We start from the raw sequence: 16,012 nt of genomic DNA, 5'->3' as shown, positions 1-16,012 counted from the left end.
AGTCTTTGATCCACTTTGAGTTCATTTTTGTGCAGGGTAAGAGATAGAGGTTTGATTTCATTTTGCTACATACATAAGATGAGTTTGGAAGGGTTCCCTCCTTTTCTATTTCATGGAATACTTTGAGACGTATTGGTGTTAATTCTTCTGTGAAAGTCTTGTAGAACTAAGTTGAGAATCCACCTGGTCCTGGGCTTTTCTTGGTTGGTAGGCTTTTGATGGTATTTTCTATTTCGTTACCTGAAATTGATCTATTTAAATCATTTCTGACCTCTTCATTCTGTTTAAGCAGATCATATGTCTCTAGAAATCTGTTGATGTCTTCAATATTTTCTATTTTATTAGAGTATAAATTTTCAAAATAGGTTCTAATTATCTTCTGTATTTCAGATGTGTCCATTGTGATATTTCCTTCTTCATCTTGTATTTTAATAATTTGAGTTTTCTTTTTCTCTTCATTAACATGGCCAGGGGTTTATCTATTTTTTTTTATTTTTTCAAAGAACCAACTTTTGTTTTGACAGTTTTTTCTTGTGTTTCAATTTCATTGATTTCAGCTCTGATTTTAATTATTTCCTGTCTTCTGCTTTTGGTGTTGATTTGTTCTTCTTTTTCTAGGGCTTTGAGATGTAGTGTTAAGTCACTTATTTGTTGACTTTTTATTCTTTTAATAAATGCACTCAATGCAATAAACTTTCCTCTTAGTACTGCCTTCATTGTGTCCCAGAGATTTTGATATTTTGTATCAGTGTTTTTATTTGCCTCTAAGAATTTTTTTATTTCAATCCCATTTTTTTTAGTTGGGCATAATACCTTTATTCTGTTTATTTATTTTTATGTGGTGCTAAGGATCGAACCCAGGATCTCATACATGCTAGAAGAGCGCTCTACCGCTGAGCTACAACCCCAGCCCCATTCATCATTCAACTGTGTATTATGTAGTCTCTATTTGTCACAGTAGCTTTCTATTTTTTATTTAACGTTGATTTCTAATTTCATTGTGGTGGCCTGTGACAGTATGGAAATTGAGCACCTGACTATGAACCTGAACCCCTCATTCTGGTTTTTGTTGCCTGTCAGACAACTTTTTTAAATGGTAGTATTCTCTATTGTTGATTGTTTCTTCATTAATGGTCCTTGTTTATATTGCTTTTTTGATGGTAAAATTTTCAAATTTTATTGTTAAGAAATGAGTCTCTATTTTTGATGATTTAATGGATTTGGTTTATAATCTGGGTTTAAATACTTTTTCTTTTTTTTTTTTTTTTTAAATATTTATTTAGTTTTGTTTTCGGCGGACACAACATCTTTGTTTGTATGTGGTGCTGAGGATCGAACCCGGGCCGCACGCATGCCAGGCGAGCGCGCTACCGCTTGAGCCACATCCCCAGCCCCTAAATACTTTTTCTTGTCTGCCTTTTCTGACATGCAAGAAAATTAGACAAGGTTTTTGGAACTGTTTCTTCATACACATACTATAAAAAGGTTATTTTCACAGATATTATTAGATATCATGTTCCTTTAAGTTGAGTTCAAAGAACTGCTACATGAAAATCTTCTACAATGTTTAAGATTAAAGATTCCTTATGAGTCCATGCCTCTGTGACTAGACCCAGGCATTCATACCAAGATGTTCCCCAAATATTTCTGATGTGCATTAAATTGTAAGAACAATCATTGTAGAGGTTAGACTATTGTAGTAAATTTGCACTCCTTTTCTAACTGCACATGGCCATATCTGATTATATGCATTTGACAACATTGTATTCCCAAAGTGGTCATTGAGTATAACCTTCAGGTGAACTTGCCTCTCTCTCTCTAGGCTATGTGGCTGATGTTGCAGAACGATGAGCCAGAAGACTTTGTCATAGCAACTGGAGAGGTCCATAGTGTCCGTGAATTTGTCGAGAAATCATTTTTGCACATTGGAAAAACCATTGTGTAAGTACACCTGAGGTTGATTGCTGCTTGTTCAGAGACATTTTCTGGTAGGTGTGCACACAAGTCTGCTCTTCACTGTGGTTTTGTTTTCTTATCTTCCCTTTCACTCTCAAAATCAGAACAGAAGGTTTCCATGTAGGGCATTGCATGCAACCCCATTTACATTGAATGTCAGCTGCTTGTCAGCATTTAAACCTAGTCTCTTCCTAATTTCTTTTATCTCTCTTATTTTTAAATGTTTTTAATTTTAATTTTATTTTAAAATTTTTTATCACAGTGTAAATACCATCTTTTAATATGATTCTACTGGGTCTAACTGTACTCTTTCTAGACCAATGTGATAATAATTCCCCACATTTTACTACTTCCATCATATATTTTTTTAAATTTGAAACCATCAAAAGCTTACAGAAAGGCTTCAAATACATTATAGTCTCCTTTTCTCTAAACCATTGAGGGTAAGTTGTGATCTGGTGCCCAATGATCCTGAACTGGTGTGTGCATTTCCTAAAACAAGATATTCTTCTGCATAAACACAATACAACCATCAAACTCAGGAAATTCACAGTGATGAATTACTCCCATCTAATCATCAGATCACATTTGAGTTTTGGCAGTTTGGCTGCTGCTCTACTTTATACCAAACTGATTCAGTTTATAATCATGTACTACATCTACATATTGCATTATACAAATGTTTAAGTTATATTTTAATAGTTGAATATTTGAAAGATTTGTGGGAAATCATTACAGATGAAATTTTTATTTTTAATGATTTTTTAATTGTGCTAAAATATAGGTAACATAGAATTCATCATTTTAATCATTTTTTTGCATTACAATCCTTATTACACATATAGAGCACAATTTTTTGTATCTCTGTATATAAAGTATGTTCATGTCAATTTATGCCATTATACATGTACTTTTTTGCATTACAATTCTTAATACACATATATACCACAATTTTTCATATCTCTGTCATTTTAATCATTTTTGAATATACAGTTTAGTGGTATTAATTACCTTTACATTGTTGTTTAACCATCACCACTATCCATTTTCAGAATTATTTCATCATCCTAAAAAGAGAAATTTGATAACCATTAAATAGTAATTTCTCTTTCCCTAGTTCTGATAACCTCTGTTCTACTTTCTATCTCTATGAATTTGTCTATTCTAGGTACCTCATATGAGTGGAACCAACAGTAGTTGTCCTTTTATGACTGTCTTATTTCACTTAGCATAATGTCTTCAAAATTCATACACACTGTAACATTTAACATCTTTTTAAAGACTGAATAATATTATTTTGTTTGTATACCACATTTTATTGGTTCATTCATCTGCTAGTGGATACTTTTGGCTTCTGTGAAAAATGCTGCTGTGAATATGTGTTCATGAATATCTATTTGAGTCTCTGCTTTTGATTCTTTTGGATCTGGGTTTAGGAGTAGAATTTCTGAGTCATATGGTAATTCTGTGTTTAAGTTTTTGAGGAACCACCAAACTATTTTCTAAGATTCATTTTTGAACCATAAGAAAGGATTTCCACTTCTAGCTATAATTGAATAAAAAAAAAACTAGATTTAACCTTTTATCTTTAAAAACCTAGGAAACTAGACAAAATACATGAAATAATTGTTTCAGATACTGGATGGCAAGCAATATGGGATTGAGATCTCTGATAGAAAGTAAATGAATTAGAGGAGCTCTGTAATCACCCTGTCCTGCTTTCTCCCTGGGAGTACAAGGAGCAAGCAAGGAGAACCCCAAGCTTAGAACAACTGTCCTGCTGAATTGAGGGGGCAGAGATCATAATTCATAGTCAGAGGGACCTGGACATTATAGGACAGAATTCTAGAGAGAGGGGATCTATATGGAACAGAGCTCCAGAAATCTACATAGAGGTCCTCTTAAGTCTTCACTTAATAATAATAAGAGGCATGTGTGTAAGAAATGCCACAAGAACTTAGACACAGAACTACCTGAGAAGCGGAAGGTGAATGTTTCTTCCAGTTCATCCAAGACTAGAAGGCTTTGAAGACTCAGCCATACATGATGAGGCAACCTGTGGATCCCTCAGAGAGTACAGTGCAGATTCCAGAAGGGCTCTGCCTCAGCAAGAAGCTGTTCCGTAGAGCAAAGTCTACTCTAGACTTAGGCTAACCAGGTTTAAATACAGCTCTAAAAAGGATGGAACTGGACACAAATAACCTAGCTTCCTGCCATTACAAAGCCCCACATTCTTTACAGGAAAACAGTAAATCTTGACACTCAACTACACAGAATTCATTATGTTCAGCTTTCAATCAAAACTTAGTAGTCATGTCAAGAAGCAGGAAAACATGACCTATAGCCAGGATAAAAATCAATCAATAAAAACAGACTGAGGAATAATAAAGGTATTGGTATGAACATACAAAGATATTTAAATAACTATTATAATGATGTTCAGGTTTTCTAAGAAAGACAGGAGCACATTGCAGAGAGAGTGGTAAATAGCAAAACTTTTTTAAAAAAACCAATGGAGATAAAAACTTCTAGAGATAAAAAACCAGATATCTGAAATCTTAAAAATTCATTGTTGGCATTAAATGCAGATTAGAGGGCTGGGATTGTGGCTCAGTGGCAGAGCACTTGCCTTGCAAGAATGAGGCACTGGGTTCGATCCTCAATAACACATAAAAATAAATAAATAAAACAAAGGTATTGTGTCCATCTACAACTAATTTTTTTTTTTAAAAAAAGAGCATATTAGATACTACAGAAAATGCCAGTGTGTATGGAGACATAATAATAGAAATGATCCAAGAGAAAGCACAGAAGGGAAAAGACTAGTGGGAGAAAAAAGAGAGAGAATAGTTTCAGGAACTTGGGGACAATTATTAAGCAACCTGACATGCCATTGAAGTCCAAGGGAGAAAAAGGGGGAGAAACACAGAAAAAAGAATTAAATAATGACTATTCCCCCAAATTTCATGAAAACAATAAAACCACAGATCCAAGAGGCATAATAAACCCCAAGAAGAATAAGCACAAAGAAAGTCACACTTCTTAATCAAAATACCAAAAATAAATGCTAGGGCTGGGGTTGTAGTTCAGTGGTAGAGTGCTTGCTTGGCATGTGTGAGGCACTGGGTTTGATTCTCAACCACAAGCAAATAAAAATAAAGGACCAATTGACAACTAAAAAATATAAAATAATTAAATAAATAAATACTAAAGAGAAAATCTTAAGATAGCTAAAGAAGAAAGATAGCTACTTACTGAAGAACAAATAGGAAAAAAAAGACCCTTTTTCCCCCCCAAAAAAAAATATGCAAGGCAGAATACAATAGGTTTAAGCTGCTAACAAAAACCTAGAACCTAGAATTCTATGCCTAGGTAAAATATTTTTTAAACAGTCATTAATTCAAGATTTCCTTTTTCAAATAGAAGTTGAGATGATTCATTGCCAGCAAACATTGAGGCAAAAGAAAAATGATACTAATTTGAAACCTGGATCTATAAAGAAATGAACAGCAAAATAAATAGTAAATATGTGGGAAAAATATTAATGCCCCCTATTCCTAAATATCTTTTAAAATGATGTTTAAATTCAAAATAATTTACCATGGGGTTTCTAATACTGTGTGTGTGTGTGTGTTGTGTAACAATAGTAGCACAGAGTTGCAGGGGGGAGATGGAAATATTTAAATATTACATTGTTGTAAGGGTTTTATATTAAATGTGAACTGGTATAAATTGTTTGAAGATAGATTACAGTAAGTTGAAGTCCATACTATAAATTCTATAGCTTTACTAAAACAAAACAAAGAACAACAATAAGCCAATAATAGAGTTAGTTGCAATTCTAAATACTCAACCAAAAGAGAGCAGGAAAAGAGAAAATGAGAACAAATAGCAGATTAGACAAATAGAAATGGTACTATATTGGTAATTATGTCAATTGTAAGTTATTTAAATACTCCAGTTAAAAGGGAGATATTGTCAGACTTGAAAAGCAATGTCCTTTCTACAAGAGACTCTTTTAAATAAAAACACAGATTAAAAGTAATAAGAAAAAAAATTACAGTATACAAACACTAATCGTAAGAAATCTGAAAGAGTTATATTGTATGAGAAAAATTAGACTTCACAATTTACAATGAATAAAAAGAGTGATTTCACAATGTTAAGAGATCAATTCATGATGAAGATATAGCAGTTTAAAATGTGTATACACACATTTATACCTACTTCAAAATACTGATAGAACTGAGAGAAACAGGCAAACTTTGTGCTTGCATATTTTTACATTCCTTTCTCTATAACTAACAAGCAAGTAGACAAAAAAAAGGACATAGAAGACATGAACAACATAATAAACTGCTTGACCTAATTAGTGCTATAAAATATATCATCCATTAACCAAAACAGCAGCATATACATTCTTTTTAAGAGTACCTTTAATAGTCACCCAAAGCAGACCATATTCTGTGCCATGAAAGTAGTCTCCATAAATTTTAAAGAATTGAAATTATGCTTTCTGACCAAAATGAAATCAATTTAGAATTAAAAAAACAGAAAAATATTTAAAATCCACAAACTTCTAAGGAATTCACAGGTCAAAGTGGATATCTCAAGAAAAATTAGAAAATATTTTGAACTGAATGAAAGTAAGAGCAGAAAATTAAAATTTATAAGATACAGCTAACACAATGCTTAAAGAGTAGTTTATGCCTTTCTATATAAATATTGAAAAAAAAAAAGAAAGCTCCTTGAACAACTGCTTGTTTTCTACTTAAAAAGCTAGGGGAAAAAAAAAAGAGTAAATTAAACCAAAGCATTCAGAAGGAAGGATATTTCTATTATAAAGTAAAAATAGAGATTGATGAAATAGAAAAACAAAAACACTACAGAAAAAGTAAATGTAACCAAAACTTGGATAGATCTCTGTCCATATTGATGAGGAGAAAAAGAAAAGACAAAAATTATAAATAGTAGAAATAAAAGAAGAGTCATCACTACAGCTCCTACAGACATTAATAGACTAATAAGGGAATGTTATGAAGAATTTTTTTGCCAATTTGTCAAATTAAAGGAAATGGTGTTGTTTTATAAAAGACACAAGTTGCCAAAACTGACTCAAGAACAAATAGAAACCTTAATAATTCTATATCTGTTAAAGAAACTAATTTTCACTAGTGAATTTTAGCAAGAATTTAAGAAAGAAAGTAATAATCTTGCTTTATTTATTTTGAAGAATGAACACTTTCCAACTCATTTTACAGGGACAGCATTACCCTGGTACTAAGAATAAAAACATTGTAAAGAAAGAAATCTATATAGACTAGTATTCCACATAATCATAGAAACAAAAAATTACTAATAAAATATAAGCAAGTTGAATCTCAAAATATATAATGTTCATACACTGATAAAGTGGAATTTATCCCAAGAAGGCAAGGTTGGTTTAACATATGAAAATGAATGTAATTCACAGTATTAAGTATACAAAGGAGCCAAATATTGTGACATACACCTGTAATCCCACCTACTTGGAAGGCTGAGGCAATATGTTTTCAAGTTCAAGGCCAGCCCGGGCAAAAGAGAGAGAAATGTGACTTTTTAAAAAAACACATGCAGAAAAAGCACTTGAAAAACTCAATGACTATTTATTATAAAAAATAAAAAAGAATTCAACAAGTTAGAAATTGAAAGAAAATTTCTTTAAGCTGTTAAATGGCATCTAAGAAAAACACAGTTATCATACTTGATGACGACAGACTGAATACTTTTCTCCTAAAGTAAGGGCCAAAGTTGCTTTGGCCCTAGAAATCATTTTTAACTTTGTCTTGGAAATCCTATTCAAAAAGAAATTAAAGGAAGAATATTTACCTTTATTCACAGGTAACATTTCTACAAACATAGAAAACCTAAGTAATCTACAAAAACAACAACTAGAGCTAAGCAGGTGTACCTATCAGTGTCTCAAGATGCAAACTCTATACATAAAATCAGTTGTAGTTCTGTGTACTACCAATTAACAATTGAAAATTGAAATGAAAAATACCTCACATTGTAGAATCAAAAAAACATGAAATTCTCAGAGATGAATTTAATAAAATATATGAAAGATTCATACACTAAAATCTAGAAGATATTGACCAAGCCGTAAATAAAGGGGAAATACACCATATTCTTGGACTGGAGGACATATGTAAATAAGATGTTGATTTTCTTCAAACTGATCTATAGATTGAGTATAATTCTAATCAAGATCACACTTTTTTTAATAGAGATTGACAAAATTTGTGCAGAAATGCAGAGGATTTAGAGTTTCTGAAAAAAAAAGGTAGAGAATGTTTACTGCCTCATATAACATCTTTAAAGTTTAAACATGGTATTGACATAAGGTTAGACATACAGATCAATAGAAAAGAATGAAACTTTTCAGAAATAAGCCCAAACGTATATGGGCAACTGAATTTCCACAAAGATAATTCAGTTGGAAAAGACTAGTCTTTTCCACAAATGATACTGGCACACTAAATAATGATGTGGGTTGGGGAGTGAAATTCAGCAGATACCTCATACCGCACACACACACACACACACACACACACACACACACAAATGGATTATAGATTTAAATGTAAGGGCTAAAATTAACATACTGCTAGATAAAAATTAGAATAGCTTTGCAACTTTGGGGTAGTCAAAGATTTTCTAGACTGTTTTGTTATTAAATTTTTACATAAATATAGTTTCCTCATCTATGGTTTATCTTTTCAGGTTCTTAACAGTGCTTTACAAATAGCAAATATTTTACATTTTTATGTAGTTCATCTCTTTGTAATCATATAGTTTATTACTTTTTAGTTTCTTGTGTTGTATGTGTTTTCATTATATATATATATATAGGTCAGTTTAAAAAAAAAAAGGCAAGGATTTCTTGGGACACGAAAAGCAAGAAACTTTTTTTTTAATGGGGGGTAGGAATGTAGCACAGTGGTAGAGCCTTTGCCTACCATGTGCAAGGCTCTGGGTTCAATCCCCAAAACCAGCAAAAAATGATAAAATGAATAACACTTCAAAATCTCTGCTCTTTAAAAGTGATCATTAAGAAAACAATTAGTCAAGCCAGAGTCTGGGAACAAAATAATTGTAATATGTATATATGGACACAATTCTTATATGTAGAATATAAAACATAATTCAACATTAACACAACTCAATAAAAAAATTTGAATACTTCATACAAGAAAATATACAAATAGCCATTGAGCACATGAAAATATGCTCAACATGCTTAGTTACCTGAGAAAGCTATATATTTTTAATATTTATTTTTTAGTTATAAATGGACACAATACCTTTATTTTATTATTTATTTACTTTTATGTGGTGCTGAGGATCAAACCCAGGGCCTCACATGTGAGAGGCAAGTTCTCTACTGCTGAGCCCCAGCCCCGCCCCAGAAAGCTACATTTAAGCCACAAAGTGAGGCCCTAACACTCTCTTTAGAATGGCTACAATGAAAAATGACCCAGTGCTGAGTGTTGATGAAGATGTGAAGCAACTGGAACTCCTATAGTACTTGTGAAAGTAATGGTACAACCACATTAGAAAAATATTTTGGCTTTCTTATAAAATCTAATATACATTTTAAATGTAACCAACAATGATACAAACTTACCAGTGAAAAATCACAATATGTGTCCAAACTTTCACATGAATATGCATAGCAATTTTATTTTCTTTTTAAATAAGTGTTTAAAGAATTAAAAATTTTCAATGTAATACCTTATTTTATAAATCCTAGAGATCAGCATGTTAAACCAAATTGAACTAATGCAAGACTTTTTCTTATTTGTTCTAATTAGTTATACATGACAGTAGAATGCATTTTGACACATTGTACACAAATGGAGCAGAACTTCGCCTTCCTCTGGCAGTACATGGTGCTGAGTCACACTGGTAGTGTAATCATGGGTAAATAGGGTAAAAATGTCCATCTTATTCCACCATCCATCCCATCCCCACTACCCCACCTCTCCTCACACTCCCCTCCGCACAATCCAAAGTTCCTTCATTCTTCCCTGCTACCCACCCATTATGGATCAGCATCCATTTATTAGAGAAAACATTAGGACTTTGGGTTCTTAGGATTGGCTTATTTCACTTAGCATGATATCCTCCATCTCTATCCATTTACCTGCAAATGCCATAATTTCATTCTTCTTTAAGGCTGAGTAATTTTCCATTGTGTATATGTACCACATTATCTTTATCCATTCATCTTTTGAATAGCATCTAGGTTGGTTTCACAGTTTAGCTATTGTGAATCGAGCTGATATAAACATTGATGTGGCTGTGTTACTGTAGTATGCTGATTTTAAGTCCTTTAGGTGTTAATCAAGGAGTGGGATAGCTGGGTCAAATGGTCATTTCATTCCAAGTTTTCTGAGGATTCTGCATACTGTTTTCCATAGTGGTTGCACCAATTTGCAGTCCCATCAGCAATGTATGAGGGTACCTTTTTCCCCATATCCTTGCCAACACTTATTATTGTTTGTATTCTTGATAATTGCCATTCTGACTGGTGTGAGATGAAATCTTAGAGTAGTTTTGATTTACATTTCTCTAATTGTTAGAGATGATGAACATTTTTTCATATGTTTATTGATCAATTGTATGTTTTCTTCTGTGAAGTGTCTGTTCAGTTTCTTAGCCCGTTTATTGATTGGGTTATTTGTTTTCTGGTGTTAAGTTTTTTGAGTTCTTTATATATCTTGGAGATTGGTGCTCTATCTCGTGTGCATGTGGTATAGATTTTCTCCCCTTCTATAGGCTCTCTCTTCACATTATTGATTGTTTCTTTTGCTGAGAAGAAACTTTTTAGTTTGAATCCATCCCATTTATTGATTTTTGATTTTACTTCTTGTGCTTTAGGAATCTTGTTAAGGAAGTCAGTTTTATTCCTAATAAAACATTTCTTCCTATTATATAATCAAATGTACTATATTCACACAATGGAATGTTACTCGGTGATAAAAAGGCATAAACTTTTGCAATATAGATAAATTGCAACATAGATAAATATTAAAATTTTACTTATACTTGGTGAAAAAAATCACACACATAAGAATATATATGTATGATTCTGTTTAAATTAAATTCTAAGAAAGATTAATTTGTAGGGATAGAAAGCCAGTTAGTGATTGCCGAAGCAGCTGGGTATAGTGGTAATCCAAGGGAGGCTATGGAAGTGGATTGCAAATTAAAGCCAGCCAGGGCAACCTGTCTCAAAATTTAAAAAAGTGGGAGGGGTTGGGGGTGTAGTATTATTATTTAGTTTTCTATCCTATACTTTTCTCTATTTCCCAATTCTATAATGAACTTGGGTACTTTTGTAATTTAAAAAAATTCACTTTAAACACAATTCCAAACATTTGGTATTGTCTTACAAATGATTTCTCATGTCAGACACTCTTCTGAAAAGTGAATATGAGACCTTGTTCTTCTTCCATTTTGGAGATAATGTCCTGAATGCAGTCATCACAATATCCTTTGGTCCTATAATCCTATGGGCTAAATGTTATTTGTTTATTTGTTTATTTATACTCGAGTAGTCTTTCCCAAACTGGAGATACTGTTTGAAAATGGTATTCCATGCCTAGCCTATTAAGCAATATTTATACCTTAACTTTCTCTTGGAGAACCAATAACCACCATAGCATGTTAAAAGAGCTATATACAGTAACTATTTAACTTAGTTTTAACACAACATTTTCTAAGCTTATTTTTTATTTATTTATTTATTTTTTTAGTACCAGGGATTGAACTCAGGGGCACTCAATCACTGAGCCACATCCCTAGCCTTATTGTATATTTTATTTAGAGACAGGGTCTCACTGAGTTGCTTAGCATCTCATTTTTGCTGAGGCTGGCTGCTTTGAATTTGAGATCCTCCTGCCTCAGCCTCCTGAGCTACTGGAATTATAGGCAGATGCCAGCATGCCAGCATGCCAGGCTTCTAAGCTTATTTTTATTTATTTATTTTTAGACTTTTTTATGCTGGGGTCTTGCACATGCTCTACCACTGAGCTACACCAGTCCAAGCTTAATTTTGAGATCTATATTTAAGTCCTGCACCAGCAACAGTATCCTCTGGATCACTAGCTGGGAAATATTTCTCTCTCATTCAGAACTGAGCAGCAGACAGTTAGTATATCTGACTCCTTTCTGTCCCTAAGATAGGCCTTTTCATTGCTGTTTTTTCCCTCAGCAGAAAATGCGTACCAAATAGCTACACCATTTTCACTAAAGTCCATTTGAAATTTCAAGCAGTGACGTCTTTTGAAAATCTTGTCATCTCCATTTTGTTTCCAATGACAGACTAAAATTACACATGCTTTTTATGATTTATTTAAAAATGCCTTTGAATGTTAGACACAGAAAATTTTGATGAAACCATAAGGGGTTTTTGGTTTGTTTGTTTGCTTTTGTATTTTTGTTTGTTGTGGTTGTACCAGCTAGTTAACTCTAACCACTGAGAAACATCCCCTGCCCTTTTTATTTTGAGACAGGGTCTCACTGAGTAGCTGAGGCTGGCTTTGAACTTGCAATCTTCCTGCCTCAGCCTCTCTAGTTGCTAGGATTATAGGCAAAATGCCTGGCCCATAAGTTTTTTTCACCTTCTTCCCAGAAAGAGAGATGTGATGGTTCAGCATTCTAGATGAATGAAAGACCTTACTTTGTGCTTTTAATAATAGTCTTCTGAGTGGCAGCCTATCACCTAGACAAAATGGTACTCTCCTGTGTACCCAGTAACTGTTTCAGTTCTTTCTGCCTCTTATCAGTGGAGTTGAGTTTGCAGAACATTCATCTTATTTATTCTATACAGGTTGAATATTCCTAACTCAAAATTCAAAATACTCCAGAATCTGAAACTTTGAGCACTGATAGAATACCACAAGCACAAAATTCCACATCCGACTTCCTTTGATGGGTCACAGGCACATCACATGAAGAGGACATTCATACCTGGACAGCATCAGCTGAGACCCTAGCCAACATCAAACTGCTAGCCACACAGGCAAAGCATCCTGAGTGGTTAACACAATCAGGCCTTCAGATGTCTGCAGTCCCAAGTATCTGACCCCAGGAGAAACCCCAAGTAAAGACATCTCAAGTGAGCCCAGTCAACCTGGGGAACCATAAGAACTGTCACAAATTGTTGTCTTTAAAAAAAAAAAAAGAAAAGAAAGAAAGAACTCAAGCACACTATAATATTGTGAAAACTTAACTTTCGGCCTGTGTATAAGGTATATATGAAATATAGATGAATTTCTAGTTTAGATTTTTGTTCTATCCCAAAGATATCTTATTTTGCATATGTGGATATTCCAAAATGAAAAGAAAATAAAAATTCTGGTGCTAAACTCTTCTAGTGATACTTAAAGTGTAATTTATCTAATAATGTCAACTTACTTCACCAGGCCAAATAATAAAATCATGACAGCTTTGTGAATGTGTCTACCATTTATATTTCACTGTTTGTTTTTTTTTTTTTTTTCAATCTCCTTTCTTTGGGTCTTCTAGAGCCTTCAGGTCAGCATACCAATCACAGCTGGAAGAGGAAGAGGAAAGCCACAGGCAGTGTCCCATGCCTGGGCCCTGGCTGCTCCTCTGCTGCAGCTGTGAGCTTCTGAGAGGGCCATTGAGCCTTTCTTGGTTTCTCGGGAGCAGAGCCCTCACAGTTAGAAACCAGACAGAAACGAAGGCAGCACACTAGGATCTGAAAGATTCTTAAGAGACTAAGAACAATGTTGTGCCCAATTTGGGAAACCTGCTTTATAGGACTTCAAGAATACAGTAATCCCTCCTTATCTGTGGCTTCACTTGAAGGTGTCAGTTACTGGCAGTCAGCAGCAATTCAAAATATTACATGGAAATTTCCAGAAATAAACAATTCATAAGTTTTAAATTGTGCACCATTCTGAATAGCATGATGAAATCTCACACCATCTTTCCCACACATGTTGTGAATTGTCTGTCTGTCCAGCATATCCACACCATATATGCCACCTGCCCAGGAGACATTTAGTAGATATCTTGATTAGTAGGTCAATTGTCATGGTATCCCAGTGCCTTTGTGTTCAAATAATGCCTGTTTTCCTTATTTATGGCTTCAAGGTGTCAAGAGTGGTGATGCTGGCAATTATATTACAGTATATTGTTATACTTGTTCTATTTTATTAGTAATTGTTCACTCTTACTGAGCTCTCACCAATCATTGCCCTGAAGCCCCACCTCTGTATGCATAATACTTTGGGAAACATTTCAGAACTACAACTAAATCATAATAATAATAATATATGTAGAAAAAATAGCACACATACACACATACACACACACACACACACACACACTCACTCTCCATTGGTACTATCCTTGGTCTTGGAACACATCACCTGCATATAACAGAGGACTACTATACATGAACATGCTTCTTTCTTCCAAGAATCCTACCTAATTATTTTATTTCATGATTTAGTCAATTTCATCCCAAAGTCATTCATCTTCATCTGCACCCAGTGTGGTGTAATATGATTAAAAGCAAAGACCCAACATCACATTCCTGGGCTGGAATCCGAACTCTGTGACTTCCTAGGACAGTTATTTATCTTGTATTTGTCTCTGTTCCCCTAACTATAAAGTAAGGATAGTAAGAGTCCCAGCCCCACAGGTATAGAGCGGAGTGGGCAGGTTATTAGGTATATGAACAGCACCTGCCTGAGTCTGAGCTCTGTGTAAGCATTTGCTATGAGTGACTGGGTGATGATAGAAAAGGACAGTTGGGATTTGTGATCATCTCAAGACCAGTCATTGTAGCCACAATGGAATTGGATCCCAGGCCTTTTCCTGTGGTCCATGAGAGAGAAGTACATGATAGGCAGCTCCACTGGAAGTCCACAGTTTGAATAGGAGAGGATCTGGGTCTTCCCCAACATTAGGGTGCTATTACTAGAGAATGGGGACACAGGCAGAGAGAAACAGCATGTGCTCAGTATCATGTGTGGTGGGCATCTAGTGTGAGCCAGAAAGCATGCCAGGAGCTGCACACTTAGGCATCTTCATTCCAGGGATTGGGTACTATTTCACTGAGGAGGAAACTGAGGCCCAGTGTGGTTCAGTACCCTCCCTAGGTTACCCTGCAAGGGAGTGGCAGAGTCAGATCTGAACATTTTTTTTTAAAAAATTTAGTTGTAGTTGGACACAATAAAGAAGGAAGAAAAAGAAAGAGAAGAGTTGCCACTTTCCTTTATGTTGCATTTTGCATCCTTCTTGTTGACATTCTTTCAAAAAAACTTTGTGATATAATATTTGCACGAAAAACAGATCCAGGCCTGCACACCTTGGGGAAAGAGAAGCCCCAACCAAATGCCAAAAGAACAAAGATGAGGCTTGGCTTTTGAGCTTTCAAGAGCCCAAATTCTGACTGAATAAAGTTATATATGATGGAGTTTTCAAGGACAATTTTTCACTGCATGCAATTTGGGTCTTAAGCTCTATCACTAGAAGCAAATTCTCCCCAAACCACAGCACCTCTCCCAACAAGTTGTACCTGCTGCCCTCTAGGTCAGCAGCTGTTAAGTGATTGAGACAGCACTAGCATCTGTCTCTTTCCCAGGGTAGCATCAATGCTCACAAACAGCTGCCTGCAACAGACCCTCTATAAATACTTAATTGAACACGAATGGATATTCCCCAAAGCCAGCTTGTCCAGAAAGGCCTTCCAAGATTGCTCATTGTCACTCTAATTTCCCCAGGTTCCATGGTTAGTATGATTGACCCTGGCATGGTGGTGACAGCTCCAGGGAAGTCGCCATGCTTCCCCCCCAGAGGGCTGTTGAAGCTGCCTTGCAGGGAAGGGGCTGTGAGGAGCTGATGGCCTGAAGAGGGAGGGAGAGATTGATTCATGATATACAGAATCAGCAAGATTTGGTGAAGCCAAAGTTTCTAACTTCATTAGTGGCACCACTAGTTAACACAGATAGCATTCTGCCACTCGGAACTC

At 34.6% G+C, this 16,012-nt stretch overlaps 1 protein-coding gene across 1 annotated transcript in view; it reads left to right on the top strand.

Moving 5' to 3' along the window:
* Gmds (GDP-mannose 4,6-dehydratase) overlaps positions 1-16,012 on the top strand; it is a 632,956-nt gene that overhangs the window by 505,652 nt on the left and 111,292 nt on the right. Inside the window, exon 8 of the mRNA XM_026398920.2 lies at positions 1,823-1,941. Within this exon, the coding sequence (XP_026254705.1) occupies positions 1,823-1,941 (119 nt within the window). The remainder of the gene's footprint in view (positions 1-1,822; positions 1,942-16,012) is intronic.

The sequence above is a fragment of the Urocitellus parryii genome, chromosome 8, assembly GCF_045843805.1.
Source record: "Urocitellus parryii isolate mUroPar1 chromosome 8, mUroPar1.hap1, whole genome shotgun sequence".
Lineage (NCBI taxonomy): Eukaryota > Metazoa > Chordata > Mammalia > Rodentia > Sciuridae > Urocitellus > Urocitellus parryii.
Note: the sequence above shows the minus strand (reverse complement) of the source record. Positions and strands in the feature narration are given on the sequence as shown.